This window comes from Canis lupus, chromosome 20 (assembly GCF_011100685.1).
Source record: "Canis lupus familiaris isolate Mischka breed German Shepherd chromosome 20, alternate assembly UU_Cfam_GSD_1.0, whole genome shotgun sequence".
NCBI classification, from domain to species: Eukaryota; Metazoa; Chordata; class Mammalia; order Carnivora; family Canidae; genus Canis; species Canis lupus.
Genome location: NC_049241.1, coordinates 48,374,547 through 48,402,448, shown reverse-complemented (window position 1 = coordinate 48,402,448; position 27,902 = coordinate 48,374,547). Strand labels below are relative to the sequence as shown.

Genomic DNA, 27,902 nt, shown 5'->3' with positions numbered 1-27,902 from the left:
ATGGGGCCCGCGGTGCTCGGCCTCCCGACCGTCACCCCCGACCCTCGGCCCGGCCCCTTGCCCTCAGGTACCCGCTGTCCGGGCTGGCAGGACTGTCGCCCATCCCTCGAAAGGGAAATCACGGAGTGCAGTCCAGGTCCCGCAGCTCAGGAGTGTGGTGCCACGGCCCGGCCAGCTTTCACCCGTCCTCCCGGATTTGTAGGGCCCTACCCTACGTCCCGTATGCAAGGGAGCTGCTTACTAGGAACTCACGTTTTATTTCGTGGGAACGTTTCATGTCTTCTGGCTCTGCAACTCGAAAGTTAGGTCTGAGTCTGCATGTGCCGTTTGGTGTGAGTGACTTGTCAAGTGAATTCCTTTCCTTTCTCCTTTCCTTTTTCCTTTTTCTTTTAGATCATTCATTCATTCATAGAGACAGAGAGAGAGAGGCAGAGACACAGGCAGAGGGAGAAGCAGGCTCCATGCAGGGAGCCCGACGTGGGACTCAATCCCAGGTCTCCAGGATCAGGACCTGGGCTGAAGGCGGCGCTAAACCGCTGAGCCACCTGGGCTGCCTCCTTTCCCCCCCCCTCCCCTTCCCCTTCCCCTCCCTCTCCCCTCTTTCTCTATCTCCCTCCCACCCTCCCTCCCTCCCTCCCTTCGTTCCTTCTTTCTTCACGGGAGAGAAGCAGATTCCCTGCGGTGAGCCTAATGCGGGACTCTATCACAGGACCTGGGATCACTCACTAAGTGGAAGGCTCAAGCGCTGAGCTACCCAAGGGTCCCTGTGAAGTGAATTTAAAAAATGGCCTGTACCCTTTATCAAAGGATGAATTAGATGACAAGAATTTTTTTGTGTTTTGTTTTGGTGACTGATGGTTTGTAGTCCCTTAGCTTGGAGCCTGTTAACTGAGCTTTCCTTTCATTTTTCTTTTTCCTTCCTTTCTTCCATTTAAAAGAGCTTTTATTATTTATTTATTTATTTATTTATTTATTTATTTATTTATATTTTATTTATTTATTCATAGAGAGAGAGAGAGAGAGGCAGAGACACAGGCCGAGGGAGAAGCAGGCTCCATGTAGGGAGCCTGTGTGGGACTCGATCCCGGGTCTCCAGGATCATGCCCTGGGCCGAAGGTGGCACTAAACCACTGAGTGACCCGGGCTACCCGAGAAAGAGCTTTTAATTTGTCTGTGAGCATCAGTGTTTTTCACTGCAAGATGAGAGTATCTTAAGAAAAGCTATTTCCCAGTTATGTCACAAGTCTTACCATCAAGGAAAAGGAATATTATTCAGTTCTTCTCATGGAAGCTCCTGCCTTGGTGGATGAATCACCACCAGGCTTAAAAACATATGGGACTTCAGGAAAAAAAAGGTGATCTAGCTTTGTTAGTACTAGGAGGTGAAATTGAGTTGGCCATAAATAGGATGTCTTTTTTTAAATAATAGGGTTAAAACTAACTTTTGAGAAATGAAGAAAAGAAGTCTGGAAGAAAAGTAGACATCAGATACCAGTTTTACAAGTGAGGTGCTTGTTTTCAAAAAGAGCACAGGTTCTGTCCTGTCTTTTTAGAAAGACTTAACATTGTTTCTTTCTTTTTTAAAATTTAAATTCAATTTGCCAACATATAGTACAACATCCAGTGCTCATTACATCACATGGCCTCCTTAATGCCCTTCACTCCCTTACTTTGTCTCCCCACCCATCTCCCCTCCAGCAACTCTGTTTGTTTTCCAGAGCCAAGCCTCTCATGGTTTGTCTTTCTCACTGATTTTTCCTCATTTGGTTTCCCTTCCTTCCCTTATGGTCCCTTTTACTATTTCTTATATTCCACATGAGTGAAACCATATGATGATTGTCTCTCTCTGATTGAGTTATTTCACTCAGCATCAGCATAGTACCCTCCAGTTCCATCCACATCGACATAAATGTAGGTGTTCGTCCTCTCTGATGGCTGAGTAATATTCCATTGTGTATATAGACCACATCTTCTTTGTTCATCCGTCAAAGGACATTGCAGCTCCTAACACAGTTTGGTTATTGTGGACATTGCTGCTGTGAACACTGGGGTGCTGGGGTCCCGTCATTTCACTACATTTTATCTTTTGGGTAAATACCCAGTAGTAGAATTGCTGGATCATAAAGTACTCTAATTTTTACTTCTTGAGGAACCTCCACACTGTTTTTCAGAGTGGCTGCACCAGGTTGCATTCCCACCACTAAGTGGGTTAGTTCCCCTTTCTCCATATCTTCGCCAACATTTGTTGTTTACTGTCTTGCTAATTTTAGCCATTCTCACCGGTGTATAGTGATACCTCATTGTGGTTTTGATTTGTAGTTCCTTGGTGACATGCTATGGAGCATTTTTTCATGTACCTGTTGGCCATGTGTAGGTCTCTTTGGATAAATGTCTGTTCATGTCTTCTGCCCATTTCTTGACTGGATTGTTTCTTGGGTGTTTTTTAAAAAATTTTAATACATATATTATTGTATATATATTTAATATATGCATACACACACACACATATATATATATTATTGAAGTTCGATTTGCCAACATATAGTATAACACCCAGTGGTGTTGAGTTTGATAAATTCTTTATAGATCTTAGATACTAGCCCTTTATTCGATATGGTATTTGCAAATATCTTTAGGTTATCTTTTAGTTTTGTTGATTTTAACATTGTTTTTTAAAGACATCTGTCTAGTGTTGATTTATCTTATATGAAGGCCCATTTTAATCTTTGATTTTGTGGTATTACATTTGTTGTTTTGTGTGTCTGTGCAGCTGAGTTCCTTCTTAGGCTGTCTCTGCTGTATTGTTCTTGGAGAATGTGGATTGTTTGGCACATTTCCATAGGGGATGCCCTTTATGAACTGGGCCTTGTACAGAGGGGAAACAATGTGACTGAAATAGATATAATATTTGCCTCTGTGGAGGTTTTATTCTACCTTAAATTAATGGCGATCAGGGTGATATGGAAACATGGAACAGGAGAACATGGGGAGGAGGTCAGGAAAAACCTCTTACAAGGGACAAATGTTTGAATCCCCCAAATGAGCCGCATATAGCTAGACAAGGGTTCAGACTCTGGAGTAAGAGTAGGGAGGAGATTTGAGAGAACATTCCGGATGCACAGTCTCTCAGCAAGACAAGGCCTGGCGTGTTCAGGAGTTGAGAAAAGAGGGACAGCTAAAGTAGAGAAAACAAAGTGTAGATTGGATGAGCCAGGTTGGAGAGGTGTGTAGGGCCCTAAAAGCTGTGGTAAACTTTGGACCTGTTCTAAGGCCACTGAATCAGTTTTTTTAAACTTAATTTTTTTTTTTAGAAGGAAGTTCCACACCCAGGGTGGACCCCAACATGGAGCTTGAACTCATGACACAGAGATCAAGACCTGAGCTGAGATTGAGAGTCAGACACTTAACTGACTGAGCCACCTAGGTGCCCTACCACCGAATCAGTTTTATTTTATTTTATTATTTTATTTTATTTTATTTTATTTTATTTTATTTTATTTTATTTTATTATGTTATTTTTATTTTTTAAAGATTTTATTTATTTATTCATGATAGAGAGAGAGAGAGAGACAGGCAGAGACACAGGCAGAGGGAGAAGCAGGCTCCATGCCGAGAGCCTGACACAGGACTCGATCCCCGGACTTCAGGATTGCGCCCTGGGCCAAAGGCAGGCGCCAAACCGCTGAGTCACCCAGGGATTCCCCCCAAATCAGTTTTAAGTAGGGGAATGACATGATTTTGTTTGCGATTTAGACAAAACACCTGGCCTGGATTGAGCATGACATTTAGGATGGACAAGAAGATATGGAGAGTCCATATATGTTAGTACTGGGAATTGAAATTTAATTGGCCATAAATGAGGTGTCTGGAGAGTCCATATGTGAGTTAGAATTAATTCAGGACTCATGCTGGTAGTTGGGGCCTGATGATGATTGTGGGATTGGCCAAGTTGGCATGTTTGAGAGGCATGTAGGAGGTGCAGTTGAGAGAATTTGGTTGATGGTTTATGTATTCTATCACATGTTACAGAGCAGGGATTGGCAAACCATGCCAAATCTGACCCAGTGCTGGTTTCCATAAAAAAATGTTTTATTGGGACACATTTGTTTACATGTTGTCGGTGGCTGTTTTTGTGCTACAATCACAGTTAAATTGCTGGTTTAGAGGCCATTTGGCCCACAAATCCTAAGATATTAACTATCTGGTCTTTTAAAGAAAAATTTGCCAACCCCTCATTTGTAAAGTACTTAGTATGTATCAAGTGCTATGCTAGTGGCAGGATTTGGAGTCTTGATAAAGGTGGACAGAGGTTTGTATTTTGGGAATGTACATTATAGTTGGAGAGGGAGAGGCAAAATCACCTAAATAAATAAATTAGAAATCACACCTTGATAAGAGGCAGTGGAGGAAAAGTAGAGGCTGTTAGAGGTATTTTGAGAGAATATAAGAGGAGAAATAATCTTTTTATTACGTGAGAGGAACCACGAGAAATGATCATTGGCTGTGGTCTGGAAGTTGGCTCTGGGCCCAATATGTTGCTTATTGGGAAAGATTCTGTATAAGGGTTTTCGCTGGGCTGCCCTGCTAGAGGCCCATGGGAGTGGAAATACCAAAGGGGCCAAACCTCTGTGCAGGGGCTGCTTCCCCCTCCCCCCTCCTTCCTCTCCCCATCCCCCCTTCCTCTCCCCCCTTCCCCTTCTTCTTTTTTTTTTCCCCCCCTCGGCCTCTTTTATTTATTTTTATTATTATTTTAAAAAAGATTTATTTATTTATTTATTCATGAGAGAGACAGAGAGAGAGAGAGAGACAGAGACATAGGCAGAGGGAGAAGCAGTTTCCATGCAGGGAACCCGATGTGGGACTCGATCCCAGGTCTTCAGGATCACACCCCGGGCTGAAGGCGGCGCTAAACCCTGAGCCACCCAGGCTGCCCACCTCAGCCTCTTTTATTGCAGGGAGGACACTTAATGAGACCTTAAATCATGGCGTTGGTGTCATGGTGAGGGGACTGGAGGAGTCGGGATCATTGTGGGGAGGGGAGAATGATTATGTGCTCTGGGCCCTGTTCCCTCTCTCCTCGCTCCCCCACCAAACTGAGGAAAGAAAGGGGAGGAGGAGTGTGGAGCACCTTCGGCCTTGCCCCAGGGAACCTGGTGACCTCTTTCAGTGCCTGACCTCTGGAGGTGGGTTGGGAGGAGGGTCCCCACAGTGACCCCAGGGCTCTCTACCTAATTCTGGAGTCTGACTGCAGACTGTCTGCAGTCTGACTCTAAAGAGTTGGCAGCAGCAGAGTTCTACACCAGGACCATCCCTTGTGAGGCCTACCAAAATACACTCGTCTGTATAAATTTAAATTAACTAAAATTCAGTTAAATTAGAAACTCCTTTTCTTAGTTGCCTGACCCACATTTCTCAAGTGCTCAATAGCTACACATGTTGGTGGCTGCCTTTTTGGAAAGCACAGACATACAACATTCCCATCATCACAGAGAGCTCTGTAAGAGAGCCTGATGTGGGACTCGAACCCGGGTCTCCAGGATCATACCCTGGGTTGAAGGCTGTGCTAAACCACTGAGCCACCCAGGGCTGCCCTCTTTTTTTTTTTTTTTTTAATTGAGATATTCACATACTATAGAATCCACTCTCTAAACATACGGTTCACTGGTTTTCAGTATATTCACAAAGTTGTGCTGCCATCACCAGTCACCCCCCTTTCCCATCTGCTTTCTCTCTCTATGGATTTGCCTGTTCTGAATACTTCATATAAAGAGAATCATACAACATGTGGCCTTTGGTCTCTGTCTTCTTTCATTAGTGGGATGTTTTCGAGGTTCATTCACATTGTAGTGTGTCAGAGCTTCATTCCTTTTAATGGCTGTATACTTTTCCAGCATATGAGTAGATCACATTTTTTCTGTTCATCTGTGGATAGACATTTGGTTTGTTTCTACTTTTTGGCTCTTGTGAATAGTGCAGTGAACATTCATGTACCAGATTTTATCTGGATTTGTTTTTAGTTCTCTTGGGTTGACACTTAGGAGTGGAGTGGCTGGCTCATTTACTTTTTGGGGAACCACCAAACTTCTTTCTCAGACAGGTGCACGCACCATTTTACATTCCCACTGGCAGTGGATGAGGGTTCCTCTTGCTGCACATCATAACTCACACTTACTGTCCAGTTCCTCTTGAAATTGAACATTTCTTTGTGTGTTCTTTGTCTAATTGCTTCTTGTTTCTTTGATATGGCAATCTTTCCAGTGACATCTGTCTTAATCCACATAAGACATAGTTTCTCTCTCTCTCTCTCTCTCTCTCTCTCTCTTTTTTTACAGCAATTCCCCTTCTCTCCCACAAGTAGCAGGTTTTTTTATTTTTATTTTTTTTTATTGGAGTTCAATTTGCCAACATATAGCATAACACCCAGTGCTCATCCCGCCAAGTGACCCCCTCATTGCCCATCACCCAGTCACCTCAACCCCCTGCCCACTTCCCCTTTCACTACCCCTTCTTCATTTCCCCGAGTTAGGAAGACAGTTTCTCATTTCCACCCTCCACACTCCTGTCAGCCAGATTCCGCACACAGCTGTGCTCTTCAGAGTTTTTTTTTTTTTTTTTGCTCTTGATGTCTTCTTCCCTTTTAGTGCTGTCCCAAGTTTAGGGTAAATATTTAAAAAAGAGTACTTTAAAACAATAAATAAATAAACAAATAAATAAATAACTTGGTCAATTTCATATCACTATTTCTGAAAGAACTTCGTTCCCTCCCCCCCAATTCATTTTAGACTGGGAATCTCAACTTAAATCCAAAGCATCTACTCCTGTGCAGGATATTTGGAGGAAGATTCATCCCATGATCTGCAAATGGTAAGGTTTATGGGGGATTATCCTTGTTCCTTCCCTTAGGAGAAGCTGAGGAATTTGGGAGTTGGAAACGCACACCAGAGCTGGGGAGACATTTGGGACATTGGCTCAAGACATTCCCACATGGTCTGAGGGGAGTGGCTGCGACATGTGAATTTGGGCAAACCCTGTTGTCTGTCTCTCAAAATCCTTTCTTCCTCGAGCGTTGCCTCAAGTAAACATTGCTTTTGGTGTGAGTCAGACATCGATACTGTGTGGTATGATTTACCTGTCAGCAGTCATGGGACTCTTCTGCCTGTTGGATTAGCTCCATGGAAGTCACAAAATGGTAGAAAACTCTCCACATCCTTGAACCGTCAACCCACCTAAGCAAGGCGCACCTCTGAATATGCTGGAAGCGTGCCTCAACGGGACGGGGAACAGCCTTGGGTGCTCTACGGTGTTGGTGAGGTTTTTGTTGTCACGCACACCTTGCCAGGAGAGATGATTCAGCCGCTTCCAGAATGGCTTCAGCAGGAACTCTAACCTAGACCTGACAAGAGATCTTTGGGAGAGAGGGTCACCCTGATTGTAAAGGACATGGGAGAGCTGTCATGTATTTCTCCCCATTTAGGAGACAAGTCGAGATCCGACACTGGAAATAAGCCCTTTTCAAAGTGTGGAAAAGCCTTCAGGGGCGGCTGGCATGTTCTGGTGCACCAGGGAGCACACTGAGCCCCACTACCCCCACTTTGGCCCTGAGTTTCTGCCTCCTCTAACCATAGGTCTTTTGCAAGGTTCGGGTTCCCGTTCTGGGGGATTTCAAAGGTGAGGGTTAGGGTTTAGAGAGAAGGATGTCCAGAGTCCAGTTTCACCCTCAAGCTGGGCCTGTTTGTCCCAGAACCAGTGAAATCTCTGGGCTCCCTCAATCTGTGGCCCTCCATCTCTGTCATGGATGGTGTCAGTCTCAAGGTGTCAGAGATACCAGCCCAGTGGATGGGGTGGCAGGGCCTGGATGGTGGAGGCCTGTTTCAGTGCTTTGCTCTGAGCATGCGGAGCCTCAGCCCTGCACAGCCTGGTGTGGGCTGCAGGGCAGCTCAAACCCTCATCCCTGCATGGCTTGCATCAGACCCCAGGGCAGCTGAGACCACTCCTCACTGCCCAGGTCTTCCTCACCGTTGGCTCACATTTTTGTTTAGGTGGAGAATGTCCTCCAGCAGCTGCTTGGGAAAGGGTGTGTTGCTTTTGAGGCCCTGAGGCCTGAAAATACTGGAGCTGCTGGATTGCAGGGGTCTCATGTGTCAGTATCATTGCGGTAACCCCACACAGAGCAGCCTTTGCATCATTATAGAGCCCTTTGTTAATGCTTGTTTGGTGAAGGCACAAACACAGGTACTCCAGGCCCTCACTGCCCCCCATGTCTTGATGAGCAGATGGGCCCCGGGAGGGAGTACAAGGCCCAGCCCTCTACCCCCATGCCGTGTCCCCTCCACCCTATTTCAGAGCAGGAAGAAATTGGCTTGTGTGAGCATTGGCTATAGCCAGAATTTAGAGGATGGGCTGTGGATGGCAGTGCAGATGTAAACAGCTCTGGTCAATAGTTTGGTCCTCTGATTGATGGCTGCCAAATGGACAAACACAGAACAACATTCATATTCAGAACCAAGGGCTCTTAGCCTTTCTTCAGTAAAGCAAGTTGTAGTGCCTCTGAGGGCCTGTGATCTAACCTCCAGCCAGGGCCCCCCAGAACCAGACAGGGTCGAGTCCAGCTCTGTGTCTGCAGCATGATGAGTCCTTGAGACCCCCAGTGGCTGGTTCCCACAGTGGAGTAGGGGGTAGTTACCAGGTCTGAAGCTGCCAGACCTGCATGCCACCTCCTGATGATACTACCCCAAAGCTGGGCCCTCAGGCCCAGAGAAGCCTCAGTGCTACCTCTGTCCTGCTCAGTCCCCTCTGTGCCTTCTCCTAGGGGCCAGGGCCGGACCTGAGGATGCAGATCAGACCCACAATTGAAGGCAGGGGGACACCTTCAATTCCAGAGGACCGGCTGGCTCTCCAGGTGTCGCCTTGGTCTTCTGGATATATCGTAAGCCTGGAGGGATGTTTACTGTGAGGGCCCAGCTCCAACTAGAAAGGCTGGGCGTTCAGGATTTCTGCAAATGGGGTGGCAGGAGGAGAGGGAAGAATTTAGGATCAACTCTTGGGACCTGGGGACAGGCTGGAGGCCTAGGCTACTGAACAGGCCCCAGCACTTCTGTGTCCCTAGGGTGGTGGCAGGCCCAGTGCTGGCCAGGGGGAGGAACTAGCACCCAGAGCCATGGCCCTGCCTCCCCTGGTCCAGCCTTTCCTCCACCATTCCTGCCACCCTCACTCCTCACATGGCCTTGAAACCTGCAGCAGTGAGTGGTCCTATGATCCCAGGGCTGCGTGGAGAGTGTCCAGACTGGTGACTGAGCTCTTAGCTCAGGGCCCTATGTTTCCATCCTGAGGTGGAGAGAGAGGATCAGAGAAGGACACTTTGAGGAGTGCTTTGAGTCCACCCCACCCCAACCCGGGGAGAAGGGCTACTCCTACCTGCCTCTGTCCATCATCTGCCTCAAGGGACCTGCCACATTTTCCTCACATCCATCACCAAGTCCTGCAAACTTTTGCCCCCAAAGTATGCCTTATGTCTGACTGCTCCTGCTGTCCCCACTGCCACCCTGCCCAGAGCCACTGTTAGCTCTCTGGGACCCCTGGAACTGCTCCCTACAGGCTCCCATTTCTACTGGGCCCCACCCTGGACACAGAGTCTAAAGACATCCCTTAGAAATACAAGTCAGGTCAGACACCTTTTCCTGAAGGCTCAGCCAAGGAGGAGCGTTCAGATTCTTTCTCCTACCACAGAGTTTCCTCCTGGGAATGACTTACTGACTGAGCCTCGTGTGTGCAGGTCCTCCTCTGTGTCCTCCCACCGCCCATCAGCCTGCTGGCCATCCACGTCTCTCTTTGCCTCCAGCCTTTTCCCCACTGCTGGAGGCTGCTCAGGGGTTGCCTCCCTCAACTTGGGCCCCCTCCCCACCCCATTTTGGAGTTGAAATTCTAGCACAGTGATTAGTTTTGTACTCATGAGTTGGTTTAGTCTGGACAGGCTATATTGGGCATGTCTCAATTTTCTCAGTGTGCTGCCCAGAGCAGGGTCAGTCTTGCAAATTCAGTCAGGGTGAATATAGCTGTGAGTAGATGCCATTGATTGTGTGACTCTGATCTGTTCCTGTCTCTCTGTCTAGGGGCTGAAGGCAGCCTTGCAGATTCAGAGGGTGGCCATGCCGGTGCCTCCACTGGGTGTCCCTGAGCTGGGGATGGCTGGGGGTTCTGGTGAGTGAATACCCAGTGGAATCGGTGGCCTGGGAGACCTGCCATGCTGTGTTGTGTTTGGGAACGTGCATCTCCCCCGTTCCTTTCCCTGTACCATAAGAAGAGAATATGTAAAGTCATATCACCATTCTTTATGCATTCAGGAGGAAGGGCAGTATTTCAGGATTGACGGCTAGGAATCTTTTCTGGTCTTTGGTCTTTCTGTTAAGAAAGAGCAGACCCCCCCTTCAGCTGTGGCAAAGTCCAGACCTCTTTGTGGGCAAGGTTAAATTCTCCGCAATTTTGTTGGTGCTGAAGGTGACTATTGAATTTACTCTAAATGGCATATGTTTTAACTGAGCTTATAAAGAATGAGCTTATAAAGAATTTACTGTAAATGACATATGTTTTAACTGAGCTTTATAAAGAATGAGGTTAAAACAAGCCACCTGTCCTGAGCAGTGGGGGAAAATAATTAATTCTGGAGGATAAATAACATCTTAGCTTTAATTTCAAGGCATTTATTTCCTTCCGTCTTGTCTTCTAGTGAGAGTAATATATTTTGTTTCTGAATAGTATCATCCAGTCTTGCATTTGGAATCTTTTATATGATTGACGGAAAGAATCTAATTCTTAGATTATGTGATGTGCTGCTTTTCTATGTCTTTTTGGTAAGCTTTCTGGGCAAGACTTTGACTTGAGGTACTGTTGAAGTACTTGGAGTACCCTGTGCTCTTGAAGTACTCTTCCAAGTGCTCTAGTTGGCTACCCTGTGATGAGGTGGGCACTGGGAGACAATCTCAAACGAAACATTGACCTCTTCCCCGTGGAGCTCACAGTCTGCCTGGGTGGTCAGATTTTTCAACGAAGTCCAGAATACAATGGAAGTGTGTAACACAAGGATTTTATCTGGGGGGCAGAGAGGAGTTTTGGGCAATTTGAAGTTAGACCATGGGTTCTTACCTGCAGCACTACTGACATGGAGGTCTTATCTCTCTGATGGGGCCATTCGGGGCATTGTAGGACATTTCGCAGCATCTTTGACCTCCTACTAGACTCAGTAGTGCCTCCTGAATTCGTCCCCCAGGGTTGCCATACCAAAGGATCGCTCTGAGTGGCTCAACAGCAAAAGCTTGTTTTCTCACAGTTCTCGAGGCCAGAAGCCCAAGATCAAGGGATTGGCAGGATTGGTTCTTCTCAGGGCTGTGATCTATTCCAGACATCCGTCCTTGGCTTGTAGATGGTTATCTTCTTGTGTTTTCTTTTTCTATATGTGTACATATTTTAAATTTTATTTTTTTATAAGGACACCGGTCATATTGGATTAGGGCCCACCCAACTGACCTCATTTTAATTACCTCTTTAAAGACCTCATGTCCAGGGCAGCCCCGGTGGTGCAGCGGTTTAGCGCCACCTGCAGCCCAGGGCGTGGTCCTGGAGATCCTGGATCGAGCCGCACGTCAGGCTCTCTGTATGATTCCTGCTTCTCCCTCTGCCTGCGTCTCTGCCTCTCTCTCTCTCTCTCTCTCTCTCTGTGTCTATGAATAAATAAATAAAATCTTAAAAAAAATAAAGACCTCATGTCCAAATATGGTTGTATTCTGAGGTATTGGGTGTTAATTAGGACTTCATTCTATGAATTTTCTAGAGGGACACAATCAAGCCTATAAAAGCCCCTAGTCATGACAGCTGAAAATGTCTCCAGAAGTTGTGGCTGGTCCCTGCCCGCATCCCCTCCCCCCCAAGATCATATACTGAAGTCCTAACCTCCCATGTGACCGTATTGGATGGATGCTGGGCCTTTAAGAAGGTGGTTAAGGTTGCATGAGGTCACAAGAGTGGGGTCCCAATCCCATAGAACTGGTGTCCTTACAAGAAGAGGGAGAGACATCAGAGCTCTCTCTGCCATGTGAGGACACTGTGAAAAGGCTTTTGCATGCAAGCCAGGAAGACAGCTCTCACCAGCTCAACTGTGCTGGCACCCTGCTTTCAGACTTCCAGCCTCCAGAACTGTGAGAAGTAAATTTCTACCATTTGAGCTGCCCTATTGATGGTATTTTGTTATGTAGTGGAGCTGACTGAGATACCAGACTTTGCCACATGTGCCCTGGGGGATGAGTATTGGCTTAGACCCTGATAATTCCTGTATCATTTAGCTTGGCAAGGTGTTGAGTTGTTTGGAGAAGGTTTGGGGGGAGGATTTCAGGCCAAGGAATGGCATGTGTAAGATTACTCAGGGTGGGAGGCAGGCGGAGAGCCTGGTGTACCCAGGGTGCCCACAGAAGGCTCTTTGAAGGGAGCATAGGGAAGGGGAGAGTGGTGTGAGCTGACTGGAGAGGATTGGGCTCTGAATCATTCAGGGGCTACATGCCTAGGCTTCCAGGAGCCAGGGATGTGTTTGGGTGAGTTGTTCATGCATCTGCAGTTTTAGTAGAACCCTCCAGCACCTGGAAGGTGGTGGGGCCTCAGGGAGGATCCGAGCATTGGTTGGAAGCAGTGAGGAATGGAGTGGTAGTGGCCTAGGTCAGTGATGAGTGCAGAGTGGGTGTGGCAGGGTCCCTGAGACCACGACTGGTTGTAGCCATTTGCTAGGACTCTTAGCCTCAGCCCACAGTTGTACTCATGGTGGTGATTTATTACAATGAAGGGGTGCAGAGCTGAGTCCACTGGAGCATTAGGTGAGGTCTGGGGGAGTCCAGGCACAAGCTTTGGAGTCCTCGGCCAGTGGAGTCACTCAGGACTTGCTTAATACCCCCAGCAACAAGCTGTGACAACACATGTGAGGTGATGTTTATAGGGAAGCTGAGTAGGGACTTGGTGCCCAGGGTTTTCACTTGGGGCTGGTCACGTTACCACCCTCTGCCCAACAAGAACCTGACTCCTGTCAGCATGTACCAGACTTCTGGAAGGAAAGCAAGTGTTCAGTATAAACCACAGTGTTTGTAGAAACAGTTTAAGCAGACTGAGACCCTCTTACCAGTTAGGGTGGTGGGAACCCTTTGGAAATCCTTGTTCCCAGGGGCCAGCAGTCAGGCTTGTTGTGTTAATTCTTGTCTACATGGTAGGGAGCTGTGCAGTGATTTAAGACATATGCAGGAGGTTGGTTGAGTTAATTCGGTGAATCCTGTATGCTTTCATTTACCAGACAATCCAGAGCATTCATGTGCCAAGCACAGTGTGGGGTGGGGTGTAAAAGGGAAGGGACCCAGGCTTGTCCTTCTGAAGAAGCTTCCAATCCCATGAGGGTAGCAGAAGATACATGCCCAAGGAAGCCAATAACCATATGATTACAAATAGGTAGGGGCTGTGAGGAAAGGGGGAGGGTCCTTCTAGAGAAAAGGATACTGGGGAGGGGAGGCACTCTGAGGGAGTGACTTTTCTGTAGATTCAAAAGGGGAAGGCCTGATGTGGCATTAGCGATGGTGGGGACAGGGGTAGGAGGAAGGGGTGTGGGGTGGGAGTGGGGGGGAGGTGGGTGTTCCCTGTAGAGATGCCATCATCTCATCATCAGAGGTGGGTTTTTTTTGGATTAATTGTTGGGGTCAGCAGAGTATCAAGGGTGAGATTTCCCATCTGAGGCAGGGATGTTCCTTCCTGAGATCAGAGACATTGGAAGGAGAATAGGCTTTGAGAATAAGATTATGGGAGGTCGGGGGTGGGGTGGGGTGGGGGGGGTGGAGGGATGAGACAACAGAAATGCATATCTCACATTTCTAGAGGCCAGAATTCTCAAATCAGGGCATTGGCAGGGCCATGCTTCTGTGAAGCCTGTAGGGAGTCTCCTTCTTTGCATCTGGTGGCAGGTGGCTATCCGTGGTGTTCCTTGGCTTGTAGCTACATCACTTGGATCTCTGACTGGTTGTCATGTTGCCCCCTGCCCTTGCGTTGTCCCTGCTTCTGTCTTTTCTCTTCTTCGGACACCAGTCATACTGTGTTTGGGGCTCATTCCATTCCACTGTGACTTTGTCTTAGCTCATCATATCAGCAAAGACCTTGTTTCCAAATAAGATCACATTTTGAGGTACTGGGGAGTTATGACTTCATAGTTTTTTGGGGGACACAACTCAACCCATTACGCTCTGCCCTCTGGTCCCCCTACCCTCAAATTTGTGTCCTCCCCACATACGAAATACATTCAGATGATCTCGACTCCCCTAAAGTTTTTACCTATTTCAGCATCAGCTGTAAGCCTCAAATCACATCAACTCAAAAGCCCCCAAATCCTCATATGAATCATCTAAATTGGGCATGGATGAGACTCAGGTGTGGTCTCTCCCAGGGGCAAAATTGTTCTTCATCTATGAACCTGTGAAATGAGAAAACAAGTCCTCTGCTTCCAAAAGACATTGGTGAGACATGCACAGTGTACACATTCCCTCTCTCAAAGGGAGAGAAGGAAGGGGTCATGTCCCAAGCAATCTCAAAACCCAGCAGGTCAAGTTCAAGGCCTAACAGCAGCCTCTGTCTGTGATGGCAGCCACCCTGCCTCCCAGCTCATGGTGGATGAATCCCCTGGAAAGATGAGTGGGGACATGAGCTGGTGGTGTGGAGGTGGGGCCGGAGTTCAGGGGAGAGAATCAGTCTGGGGGCTTGGGCCTGGTCAGGCTGGGTTGGGAACTGATGCCCAGAGTGGGTGAGATGGCCTGCTAAGGCAGAGGCTGAGGGAACTGAGAAGGGTGAGGGTCTCGTACAGGAGACGGAGCTGGGGGCGTGGTCATTGAAGCCTGGGGAGGGTGGGCTTCAAGGTGGAGGAATTGGATGACCAGAAACATAGACTAGACCCTCATCAGGGATGAGGTGGTGGTGGCCCAAGTGAGGTGCCTGTCCTTGGAATGGTGATCGTGAGTGAGCAGGAGGTGAGGAAATAGACAGTGGTTGGTTGCAAATGGACAACCATTTGTACCCCCCTACCCCCCCGCACCAAACCAGTGGGTAGGGAACAAAAACAGTATGTAGAAGGAAGAGCAGAGTGTTTTGTCTTAAAATGTGGGCCCCCAAAAAGGTATATGTATGTCCTAACCATCAGCACCTGGGACTGGGACCTTACTTAGAATAGGTCTCTGTGGCTGCCATCATGTTAAGGTGAGGTCGGGATGGGCAGAGGCAGGGGGGCTCATCCAATGTGACTGGTGTCCTGTGAAGAAGAGAAAGTGTCAGGAGGAGATAGGAACACGCAGGGGAGAAGATGGCCATATGACAATGGACGCAGAGGTTGTAGGGACACAGCTGAGGCCAAGGAGCACCCAGGATTCCAGAGTCACCGCCAGAAGCCAGAGAGAGGCGAGGAGGGATTCTGCTCAGTCTCAGAGGGAGCACGGCCCTGCTGACACCTTGGTCTTAGACTTCTGGCCTCTAGAACCGAGAGACAGTCTGTGGCTTTCAGCCTCTCAGTTTACGGTACTTTGTTACAGCAGTCCCTGGACAGGAATACGTGGGGTCAGAGATTGGATGTGGTTCAGGTTTTCTTTTTTTATTATCTGCAATTTATTTTATTTATTTGTGTGATATGCATTATATTTTAGGTGAGGGTTAATTTCTGACGGGGAGGTTCCCATCATGGGGGGAGGTGAGGGTGCAGGGAGATAAGGGATGGTGTGTGTGTGCAGGGTCACTTGCTCATCTGTAATAGGCCGGAGCCAGGGGCCCCGTGGGGATGGAGGAGTTGAAGGCAGGAAGGGGAGACGATGCCTTCTCACCGACAGACTTGGGGTGGTGGCAGCTCCTCTGTCCCCTACTTGTGGTACGTCTTGGGGTGCTCCTGGCCCTGCAGAGTGGAGCAGAGGAAGGGTCCAAGCAGCTAGGGAGGAAATGCTGCCCCAGGGCTGAATCAAGGGGCGGTGGGGGGGTGCCCCAGAAACTCCAGAGTCTGTTGGTGAATTGAGACTGTGACTCCAGAGATTTGGAATAGAAGAAATGTGTGTGTGTGTGTGTGTGTGCGCGCGCGCGCGCCTGTGTATCTGTGTGTCTGTTGCTGTGTGCATGTGCCTGTTTGTATGTGTATGTGCATGCACATGTATGTTTTGTGTCTCTGTGTGGATTCTGTGTGTGTACTTGTGTGTGTGCGAACATGTGCCTAAGCATGTAAGTGCATGTGAATGCGTGTGTGTGTCTCCCATACATGTGTGGTCCCTGTGAGTATGTGCATATGTGTGTGCATGTGTCACTTGCGCTCGGGGTGGGCAGCACTTGGTCCTGTGAGTATACTCACTAGACCACATGGCTTCCATCTTCTGTAGTTCTGCTTGCGCAGGACCCCGCCTGGCTCCAGAAGGAGAACACAGAGGAGGAAGCTGTGGCTCCTGGGGTACTGATCACCTGTCTGCAGGTAAGTAAGAAATCCCTCTTCCTCTTCTTTCTTGCTTGGGCCCATGTCTTCCTCCCTTGGCCTGGATCTTCTCAATCCCACAGGACTGGTCTCCAGGCCTCCAGGCCTCCAGGCCTCCAGGCCTCCAGGCACTGGACCTCTTGTAGCGGAGGGGGAGGTGTGTGGGACAATGCAGGCAATGTTCTCACTGTTTCATCCAGACCTTCCCTCATTGTGGAGTGCCTCATTCTGCTGAGTGTCAGGAGGGAAAACAGAGCAAGGATGTGAACCTCCTAGGTAACTGTCCTTACCTCCCAGTCTTCATGGTCTCTCAGGGCAAACAGTTGTCATTTACCAAATACTTCTCTCTTTCCTGTTACATGCTCAGGTCTGCTGGACCCTGGAGCCAGAAGGGAATAAAACTGCCATGGCTTCCTGGCTAGTTGCCTTTGATGCCACACCTCTGGATGCTGTCCCTCAGGGAGAAAAGAGTAGATAGAGGAGAGTTCTAGTTCTGGGGCCTGAGCCAAAGGGAATATTCTGAGAAACCTCAGAACTCTGTCTGAGAATCCTCTGCATGGGTCTCCTTTCTCTAGGCTGGCTGGCCCCTCTTCAGCCCCTTGACTATTGGTAGGGGTGGCCACTGGCTGACCCGTAATGGATATGTGTTTCAGGAACCAGTCACCTTTGCAGATGTGGCTGTGTTATTCACCCCAGAAGAATGGATGTTTCTGGACTCTGCCCAGAGAAACCTGTACAGAGATGTGATGCTGGAGAATTATAGGAACCTGGCCTCTGTGGGTAAGGCCAGGCTCGTTACTTCATCTGCGCACTCCTGCAGCACCTACAGGTTCCCGGAGTGTGCTGGTTTGGGAAATCAAGAGGTGAAAAAGAGACAAATCCTGCTCTCATGGTGTTTGCAGTCTAGGGGCTTCCCTGTGGAAATGAAGATCTCTCTGCTGCTCTGTTTCTCCATGGTTAAAAGTTTCTGGGATTTTCACATGTGTCTCTGAGTGAGGCCCTGGGTTTTGTGTATTGGAAAATCCCATTGTCCTTTGGGACCCAGTGAGGGAGCTTGTACTTCGGTTCCTTAGTGAAAGAGCTCTGCTATGCCCATGAGAATGTAGGTGTGCTCATTTTGCTCTTCCCATCCCCAGTGGTCCTAAAGACTTAAGAATATTGACCTTGGTTAATGGCAGGCATGGTCTGCTCACATCCTGCATCTTTCCCCATGAGCAGGTGATCAGCTAGGCAAACCTAGTATGTTTTCCCATTTGGAGCCAGGAGAAGAGCTGTGGCCCACTGAGAGAAGAATCTTCCCAGGAACCCATCCAGGTGAGCAGCAGGCAGATCATCTGAGCATCAGCTCGGATGAGTGTTAGGTTTGGAAATTGTCAGTAAGGGAAACACTTTCAGTGCCCTTGATGGAATCTTTCCTGGAGTCCATCTCCTCTCCTTTTTATCTCTAATACTTTACTTTGGCACCCTAGAATGACTTGTCCTACTTACTCTTCATATTTATCATTTCCACGTGCATATTTCATCACGTGTGTCTTTTATATGTATATAGCACGTGTATGCTTTATCCAGGGCCTCCGCACCATATGTTCTTGCTAATACTTTCTCTCAATTTCAGTCTCAATTGTCACAGAACTTTCTCTCGTAACCTATCTATCATCTCCATTCCTTGTTCCTATGGTTATGTGACTCCTTACATAGCCAAATACCTTAAAATTTCCTTTACTCTTTGATACATTCCTCTTCACAATTTCCTCCCATAGTTAGAACCAGTTTTTTTTTTTTAATTTTTATTTATTTATGATAGTCACAGAGAGAGAGAGAGAGAGAGAGAGAGAGGCAGAGACACAGGCAGAGGGAGAAGCAGGCTCCATGCACCGGGAGCCCGACGTGGGATTCGATCCTGGGTCTCCAGGATTGCGCCCTGGGCCAAAGGCAGGCGCCAAACTGCTGCGCCACCCAGGGATCCATTCATTTACTTACTTACTTACTTACTTACTTACTTACTTATTTATTTATTTATTTATTTTTCCTTTATTTATTTTTTAAAAAAATTTTATTTGTGAGAGAGAGCCCATGTACATGAGTGGGAGGAGGGGCTGAGGGGGAGGGAGAGAGACTCTCACGTAGACTCCCCACTGAGTGCAGAGCCTGATGTAGTGCTTGAAACCACGGCCCTGAGATCATGACCTGAGTGGAAATCAAGAATCAGACACTTAACTGACTGAGCCACCCAGGTGCCCCCAGAAACAGTTTTTAAAAAAGAAAACCTACATGTGTCCTGCTTACTTGTTTGGTTGCTTTGACCTCACAGTTACCTTCCCTGTGCACTGAATTTTTCTTTTCTTCCTCATTCCAGAACCTCCACTCCAACCCCAAGATTCAATTTCCAACCAGGATATTTTTGCGGAGATTTCATCCATTGGCATGAAAAGGGTAAGGTGCCCAAGGATTTTTATTGGTCCTCTGTTGTAGGACAAGTCTGGGGTTGCTGTAGTTTAGAAAAGTAGTACAAGAGGTCAGAGAGAGAGAGAGAGAGAGAGAGAGAGAGATTGATTGATTCAATGTGAGTGGTGCTCACCCAGGGAAAGCAGGTTCTTGAGTCTGTGAATGTCATGAGTTGGGGAGAACCTTCTACGTCAATCAAGGCATGTATCTTCCCAGAGTTCCCCCAAGCAGCCATGTTCATACATGTGAATAGATATCAATTTTTTTTATTGGAGTTCAATTTGCCAACATACAGCATAACACCCAGTGCTCATCCTGCCAAATGCCCCCCTCAGTGCCCATCACCCAGTCACCCCAACCCCCCGCCCACTTCCCCTTCCACTACCCCTTGTTCATTTCCCAGAATTAGGTGTCTCTCATGTTGTCACCCTCACTGATATTTTCACTCATTTTCTCTCCTTTACCTTTATTCCCTTTCACTAATTTTTATATTCCCCAAATGAATGAGACCATATGTTTGTCCTTTTCCGATTGACTTATTTCACTCAGCATAATACCCTCCAGGTCCCTCCACATCGAAGCAAATAGTGGGTATTTGTCATTTCTAATGGCTAGTATTCCATTGTATACATATACCACATCTTTTTTATCCATTCGTCTTTCGATGGACACCGAGGCTCCTTCCAGTGTGGCTATTGTGGACATTGCTGCTATAAACATTGGGGTGCAAGTGTCCCAGCATCTCACTGCATCTGTATCTTTGGGGTAAATCCCCAGCAGTGCAATTGCTGGGTGGTAGGGCAGGTCTATTTTTATTTCTTTGAGGAACCTCCACATAGTTTTCCAGAGTGACTGTGTACCAGTTCACATTCCCACCAACAGTGCAAGAGGGTTCCCCTTTCTCCACATCTTCTCCAACATTTATTGTTTCCTGCCTTGTTAATTTTCCCCATTCTCACTGGTGTGAGGTGGTATCTCATTGTGGTTTTGATTTGTATTTCCCTGGCCAGTGATATCAAATGTTTAAAACTTAATTTGCCCTTAACTCAGCAAAACTCTGCATCTTAGAGACCACATGAAAGTAATGAAAATGAGCTCTTTGTGGGAGAGTGGCCACTTGAAGGGACTCAAGGTAGAAATGATCCAGACTCACTAAAATGGTAAAAGCTTCAGTGACAGAAATGCCCTTTCCCAACCCATAATTCAGCTGGGGGAGAGTGTCCATGAATGTAATAAAGCCTTTGGTCTTCCTTTTTTCTTCAATTGACAGGAGCAACCTCAGACTGGACAAAAACTCTATAAATACAGTGAATTTGGGGAAGCCTTTCATGGCATCAAACCATTCTTCCAGTACCAGAGAATTCACGCTGGGGGAGACCACTATGAATGCCCTGAGAATGGAAAATCCTTCTTCCAGCCCACTCACCTAATCGTGCCTGAGAAAATCCATCGTGGGGACAAAACCTATGCGTGTAACAAATGTGAGAAATCCTTCAGATACAGCTCCGACCTAATCAGGCACGAGAAGACTCACACTGCGGAGAAGTGCTTTGAATGTCAGGAGTGTCGGCAAGCCTTCAAGTATTCCTCCAATCTGCGGCGCCACCTGAGGACTCACACTGGAGAGAAGCCCTTCGAATGTGCCCAGTGTGGGAAAACCTTCACGAGGAATTTTAACCTCATTCTGCACCAGCGAAACCACACCGGTGAGAAGCCCTATGAATGTAAGGACTGTGGGAAAGCATTTAATCAGCCATCGTCTCTGAGGAGTCATGTGAGGACTCACACTGGAGAGAAGCCCTTTGGATGCAGTCAGTGTGGGAAAGCCTTCAGGGAGCACTCGTCTCTGAAGACACACCTGCGCACTCACACCAGGGAGAAGCCATATGCGTGTAACCAGTGTGGGAAGCCCTTCCGGACAAGCACTCATCTGAATGTGCACAAGAGGATACACACTGGGGAGAAACTGTATGAGTGTGCTACCTGTGGGCAGGTCTTGAGTCGCCTCTCAACGCTCAAAAGTCACATGCGAACCCACACTGGAGAGAAGCCCTACGTGTGCCAGGAATGTGGGCGTGCCTTCAGTGAACCTTCCTCCCTCAGGAAACACACAAGGACCCACACCGGCAAGAAGCCCTATGCCTGTCAGGAGTGTGGGCGAGCCTTTGGTCAGTCTTCACACCTTATTGTGCATGTGAGAACCCACACTGCAGGGAAACCCTATGAATGCAACCAGTGTGAGAAGGCCTTCAGGCACAGCTCTTCACTGACTGTGCATAAAAGGATTCACGCTGGGAGAGAGAAGGTTAGGAATGGTGGTCTGCCTTTAACAGTGTCCCATCCATTTGATGGGCCTCTTGCTGATTGACTTCCAAGTTTTGAAAATATATACGTTCCAGGCTATAATCATCTGCCATAGTACATGTTTCACCACATCACATGTTTTGATGTATAATATTTTCATTTTGGTTGAAATCTGAATGTTGTCTTAGTTTCTATTATCACTTATTCTTTGGCCCATGAGTTATTTGTAATTAGATTTTAAAATAACAGGACATGAGTATATTTTTAGAGGTATCATTACTTAGAGTGAAGTGCATAAATCTTAAGTATACAGTTGGAGGACTCTGACAGGTGTACATATGTATATGTAGCCAACACGCCACTTAAGATCTAGAAATTTCTATCCTTCTGGAAAGTTCCTGCATGTATATGTATATGGGTAATTTTTTTTTAGTTGCCTTTTTATTGTCGGTTTCTAATTTAATTATATTACGAGCAGAGAATATGGTCTTTATGTTATTGAATGTTAGGTATCTGTTTTGTTTTAGAGTGGCATATCTTCCTAGTTGCCTATCAAAATTGTCCCTCTTCCTTACAAAAGCATTTAGGTTTTTTTGTTCAGATTGGTAACATGAACTATTAAACCTCTATCTCCTGGTCCTTGCAGCCAGGGGAGGCCATGTCCCTCAGACCTGGCCATTCTAAGTGTAAGTCACTGGGTGTGACTCCTTGGGAAGATGTTGCAAAGGAACATTTAGCCAGATCCTTCCACTTCTTGCCCTTTGTATAAACAGATATGATGTCCTGTGCTTGAGGAGCCATCCCATGGCCATGAGGGTAAAAGCTACAGGCTAAAGAGAGTATGGCCAGAAGTCACAACCAACCTGGTTCCCCAGTTGATATTTTTGTGTGGCTGCCCTGGACTGTTTGTTTCTGGACATCTTCTTACATGAAAAAGATGCGCTTCTTTTTTTTTTTTTTAATTTATTTTATTTTTTATTTTTATTTTTTTTATTTTAATAATAAATTTATTTTTTATTGGTGTTCAATTTGCCAACATACAGAATAACACCCAGTGCTCATCCCGTCAAGTGCACCCCTCAGTGCCCATCACCCAGTCACCCCCACCCCCCGCCCTCCTCCCCTTTCACCACCCCTAGTTTGGTTCCCAGAGTTAGGAGCCTTTATGTTCTGTCTCCCTTTCTGATATTTCCTACCCATTTCTTCTCCCTTCCCTTCTATTCCCTTTCACTATTATTTGTATTCCTCAAATGAATGAGAACATATAATGTTTGTCCTTCTCCGATTGACTTATTTCACTCAGCATAATACCCTACATGACATTGCTATTTTGGGGAAGGGGTGGGAAAGGGTAGGGGTTTGGCTTATTATGGCTGAATGCAGTATCTAACTGATGGACTTAGTATAGGGTCAGTTTTCATAAATGCTTCACTGATGGTTGAAATCAGTGCATTGTATTTTACATATGTCCACTAAATTGAGCATATGATTTGTGTTTCAAAATCTATACATTTATGCATATTGATCAATATCTTAATCTGTTTGGGCTGTATAACAAAAATACTGTAGACTGGGGGCTTATAAACAACAGAGCCTTTTTCTCATAGTTCTGGAGTCTGGAGTCCAAAATCAAGATGCTGGCAGGTTTAATGTCTGGTGAGGCCTGCTTCATGATTTATAGATGGCCATCATTTTGCCTGGTCCTCATGGCAGAAAGAGAGCAGGGAAACACTGTGGGGTGTCTTTTATAAGGGCACTAATCCCATTCATGAGGGTTCCACCTTTATAACCTAATCACCCTGAAGTCCTCACTTCCTAATACCATCACTGAGAGGGACCTAGGCTTCAGAATGTGAATTTGGGTGGGGGTGGGTGGGAGGCACAAACATTCAGTCCATATCTGTCTTTGACTGTACTGAGACAGCTATGTTAAGCTCTCCCACCATGATTGCTGAATGAATCTTGTAATTCTGTCAATCTTTAAATTTAAATATTTTGAAGCAGTAAATTAAGTGAGAGGATTTTTGATATTTGATGTTTCCAGCAAATTGTCCCTTTTATTCTTAGAGTGACCATCTTTCTCCCTACTGATGAATATTCAACCATTCATTTTCATAACAGCCAGTTGTCATTTGGAGCTTACTATTACCAAGATAGTAGATGCTACTCTAAGCTTTGAATCTTCTAAGTTACTTATTCCCACAATTTGAGGTAGATACCATTATTATCCCCAGTTTACAGATGAGGAAACTGAGGCCCAGCCAGTCAAGGTGAGTTAACCGTCACACAGGTGGTAAGTGATGGAGTCTGGCTCCCAAATCCAGGGGCTATACACAGTGCTTTATCCTAGGGGACTTTTCTTCCTTTGTACCTGTTCTCACAGTCTCGCAGGGGTCTGTTTTTGTTTTTTTGGTTTTGGTTTTTGTTTTATAAGAAGAGAGAGAGGAAGAGGGAGGAGCAGAAGTACAGGGAGAGAGTTTTACGCAGGCTCCATACCCAGTGTGGAGCCTGACACAGGGCTTGATCTCACTACCCTGAGATCATGACCTGAGCCAAAATCTAGTCAGATGCTTAGCTAACTTAGCCACCCAGGGGCCCTGTTGTATTTTAGAATTCTAGGGCACCCTAGGTGGCTCAGTTGGTTAAACATCTGCCTTTGGCTCAGGTCATGATCTGAGCATTTTGGGTCCCTGGGGTCCAGCTCTGCATTGGGCTCCCTGCTCAGTGGGTGAGTCTGCTTCTCCCTCTCTCTCTAACCCCCTCCCCTGTTTGTGCTCTCTTTCTCTCAAATAAATAAAATCTTTAAAAAATTTAACAAGTATAATTTGTGTAAAAGTTCATAAATCCTAGTGTACATTAGTGAATTTTATATGTCTATATCACCATATCAAGATATTAAATATTTTACCTCCCCAGAAGCTTCCTTTGGGCCCTACCTTGGCCAATAAGCCCCATACACAGGTAATAAGTATTCTGACTTCTGTCACCATAGATTTGTTTTTCCTATTCATAGAAGTGGAACCACACACTCTGCCCTCTTGTGGCTAGTTTTTCTTTTTCTTCCTTTCTTTTTATTTTTTAATTTTTTATTTTTTTTAATAATAAATTTATTTTTAATTGGTGTTCAATTTGCCAACATACAGAATAACACCCAGTGCTCATCCCGTCAAGTGCCCCCCTCAGTGCCCGTCACCCATTCACCCCCACCCCCCGCCCTCCTCCCCTTCCACCTCCCCTAGTTCGGTTCCCAGAGTTAGGAGTCTTTATGATCTGTCTCCCTTTCTGATATTTCCTACCCATTTCTTCTCCCTTCCCTTCTATTCCCTTTCACTATTATTTATATTCCCCAAATGAGTAAGATAAAAAAAAGAATATCCCATGGAAAAAGAACAGTCTCTTCAATAAATGGTGTTGAGAAAATTGGACATCCACATGCAGAATAATGAAACTAGACCATTCCCTTACACCATACATAAAGATAAAGTCAAAATGGATGAAAGATCTAAATGTGAGACAAGAATCTGTCAAAATCCTAGAGGAGAACACAGGCAACTACCTCCTTGACCTTGGCCACAGCAACTTCTTGCAAGATACATCTATGAAGGCAAGGGAAACAAAAGCAAAAATGAACTATTGGGGCTTAAAATAAAAAGCTTCTGCACAGCAAGGGAAACAGTCAACAAAACTAAAAGACAACCTACAGAATGAGAGAAGATGTTTAAAATGACGTATCAGATAAAGAGCTAGGATTCAAGATCTATAAAGAACTTATTAAACTCAACACCAAAGAAACAAACAATCCAGTCATGAAATGGGCAAAAGACATGAAGAGAAATCTCACAGAGGAAGACATAGACATGGCCAACAAGCAAATGAAAAAATGCTCCACATCACTTGCCAAAGGGAAATACACATCAAAACCACAATGAGATATCACCTCACACCAGTGAGAATGGGGAAAATTAATAAGACAGGAAACAACAAATGTTGGAGAGGGTGTGGAGAAAAGGGAACACGCTTGCGCTGTTGGTGGGAATGTGAACTGGTGCAGCCACTCTGGAAAACTGTGTGGAGGTTCTTCAAAAGCTTAAAAATAGAGCTACATTATGACTCAGCAATTGCACTGCTGAGTATTTACCCCAAAGATACCGATGTAGTGATATGCCAGGACACCCACACCCTGATGTTTCTAGCAGCAATGTCCACAATAGCCAAACTGTGGAAGGAGCCACGATGTCTTTCAACAGATGAATGGATAAAGAAGATGTGGTATATATATACACAATGGAATATCACTCAACCATCAGAAAGAACGAATACCCACCATTTGCTTTGACACGGATGGAACTGTAGGGTATTAGGCTGAATAGATTAAATCAATTGGAGAAGAACAATCATCATACGGTTTCTTTTTTTTTAATAATAAATTTATTTTTTATTGGTGTTCAATTTGCCAACATACAGAATAGCACCAGTGCTCATCCTGTCAAGTGCCACCCTCAGTGCCTGTCACCCATTCACCCCCACCCCCCGCCCTCCTCCCCTTCCACCACCCCTACCTAGTTCGGGTCCCAGAGTGAGGAGTCTTTATGTTCTGTCTCCCTTTCTGATATTTCCCACACATTTTTTCTCCCTTCCCTTCTATTCCCTTTCACTATTTATCCCTTTCAGCATAATACCCTCCAGTTCCATCCACGTTGAAGCAAATGCTGGGTATTTGTCATTTCTAATGGCTGAGTAATATTCCATTGTATACATAAACCACATCTTCTTTATCCATTCATCTTTCGGTGGACACCGAGGCTCCTGCTACAGTTTGGCTATCGTGGACATTGCTGCTAGAAACATCGGGGTGCAGGTGTCCCGGCGTTTCATTGCATCTGTATCTTTGGGGTAAATCCCCAGCAGTGCAATTGCTGGATTGTAGGGCAGGTCTATTTTTAACTCTTTGAGGAACCTCCACACAATTTTCCAGAGTGGCTGCACCAGTTCACATTCCCACCAACAGTGTAAGAGGGTTCCCTTTTCTCCGCATCCTGTCCAGCATTTGTGGTTTCCTGCCTTGTTAATGTTCCCCATTCTCACTGGTGTTAGGTGGTATCTCATTGTGGTTTCTTTTTTTTTGAGATTTTATTTACTTATTCATGAGAGACACAGAAGAAGACAGAGACACAGGCAGAGGGAGAAGCAGGCTCCATGCAAGGAGCCCGATGCAGGACTCAATCCCGTTACTCCAGGATCATGCTCTGGGCCAAAGACAGGCATCCCAATCATATGGTTTTACTCATAAGGGAGCTATAAGAAATAGTGAAAGGGATTATTAGGGAAAGGAGGGGAACTGAGTGGGAAAAATTAGGGAGACCAACCATGAGAGACTCCTAACTCTGGGAAATGAACAAAGGGTTGTGGAAGGGAAGGTGGGCGGGGGGTTGGGGTAACTGAGTGATGAGCACTGAGGAGGGCACTTGATGGAATGAGCACTGGGTGTTATACTATATGTTGGCAAAGCTTACTTCAATAAAAACAAATGAAAAGAAAAAAAAGAAAAGCAGTCAATCACCATTGTCTTCCTGGTCATTGCCCGCACTCAGTGTTCACCCAGCCTATTTCTGAGTGTTTTTATCTCAGGCATGTGACCCTATTTTGCATCTCCATACTTTACAGATTACTGCAGCACACATCTGTGCTGCTTTTCCCTGGGGAGGGAGGAGATGCCTCACCCCAGTTCTGCCTCTTGCTGGGCCTCTGCTTGGAGTTTGGTCGCCTGATGCCTGGGTTTGAGGTTTATGGCAACACCTAGCAGAAAGCCAGAATGGGTTCACTGTTTGCTGCTGGCTTCCCTGATACAATGCCTGGGAACTTTGCTGCACTCAGGCATGCCCATTTCTTTCTTTCTTTCTTTCTTTCTTTCTTTCTTTCTTTCTTTCTTTCTTTCTTTCTTTCTTTCTTTCTTTCTTTCTTTCTTTCCTTCCTTCCTTCCTTCCTTCCTTCCTTCCTTCCTTCCTTCCTTCCTTCCTTCCTTCCTTCCTTCCTTCCTTCCTTCCTTCCTTCCTTCCTTTCTTTTTTTGTGATCCTAGGGATTGTGAGACCATGCTGTCACACTTGAGACTGCTCTGCCTCACCACCTGAGCATCAGGCAGGGACGTCCCCCACTGGAGCAGACTTCTAAAAGTTCTGATTTTGTGCTCTGCTGCTTTTGACACTTTCTGGTACCCAGCTTACAGAAGCCCCCCTACCCCTGCGGTTTATCTTCTGATATCACCTTGGATTCACATCTCCACACCTTCTACCCTGAAAAAAGGTGGTTGCTTTTCTATTTGAAGAATTACAGTAATTCTTTTCTCAGTTCTCTGGTTGATTTTGTAGGTGTTCAGAATGATTTGATAGCTATCTAGCTGAATTCCAGGGACCAGACAAAATTAGGGTCCCCTACTCTTCCACCATCTTAACTCCTCCTGCTAGTTTAATTTTAGCTATGTTAGTGGATGTGTAAGTGGTTTCTTGTGTTTTAGTTTGCATTTGTGTGTGTGTGTGTGTGTGTGTGTGTGTGTGAATAATGATGTAGTGGATGATTGCTGCAATAATTCCTCCTATCCCTCAGGGACTTTGCTGCTCCTCCCATCAAGAGGTTATATTTCTCTACTTCATGAAG

At 46.2% G+C, this 27,902-nt stretch overlaps 1 protein-coding gene across 1 annotated transcript; it reads left to right on the top strand.

The window, feature by feature from the left end:
• Positions 1-22,278, top strand: ZNF333 (zinc finger protein 333). Its single transcript, XM_038565378.1, is given in 10 exon segments — positions 1-220; positions 6,783-6,827; positions 6,830-6,864; positions 8,810-8,926; positions 10,110-10,197; positions 16,413-16,501; positions 17,155-17,281; positions 17,720-17,815; positions 18,858-18,934; positions 20,217-22,278. Coding segments are annotated over 10 exon segments (1,992 nt in total). The 3' UTR covers positions 21,315-22,278.
• The last annotated feature ends 5,624 nt before the right edge of the window (positions 22,279-27,902 follow it).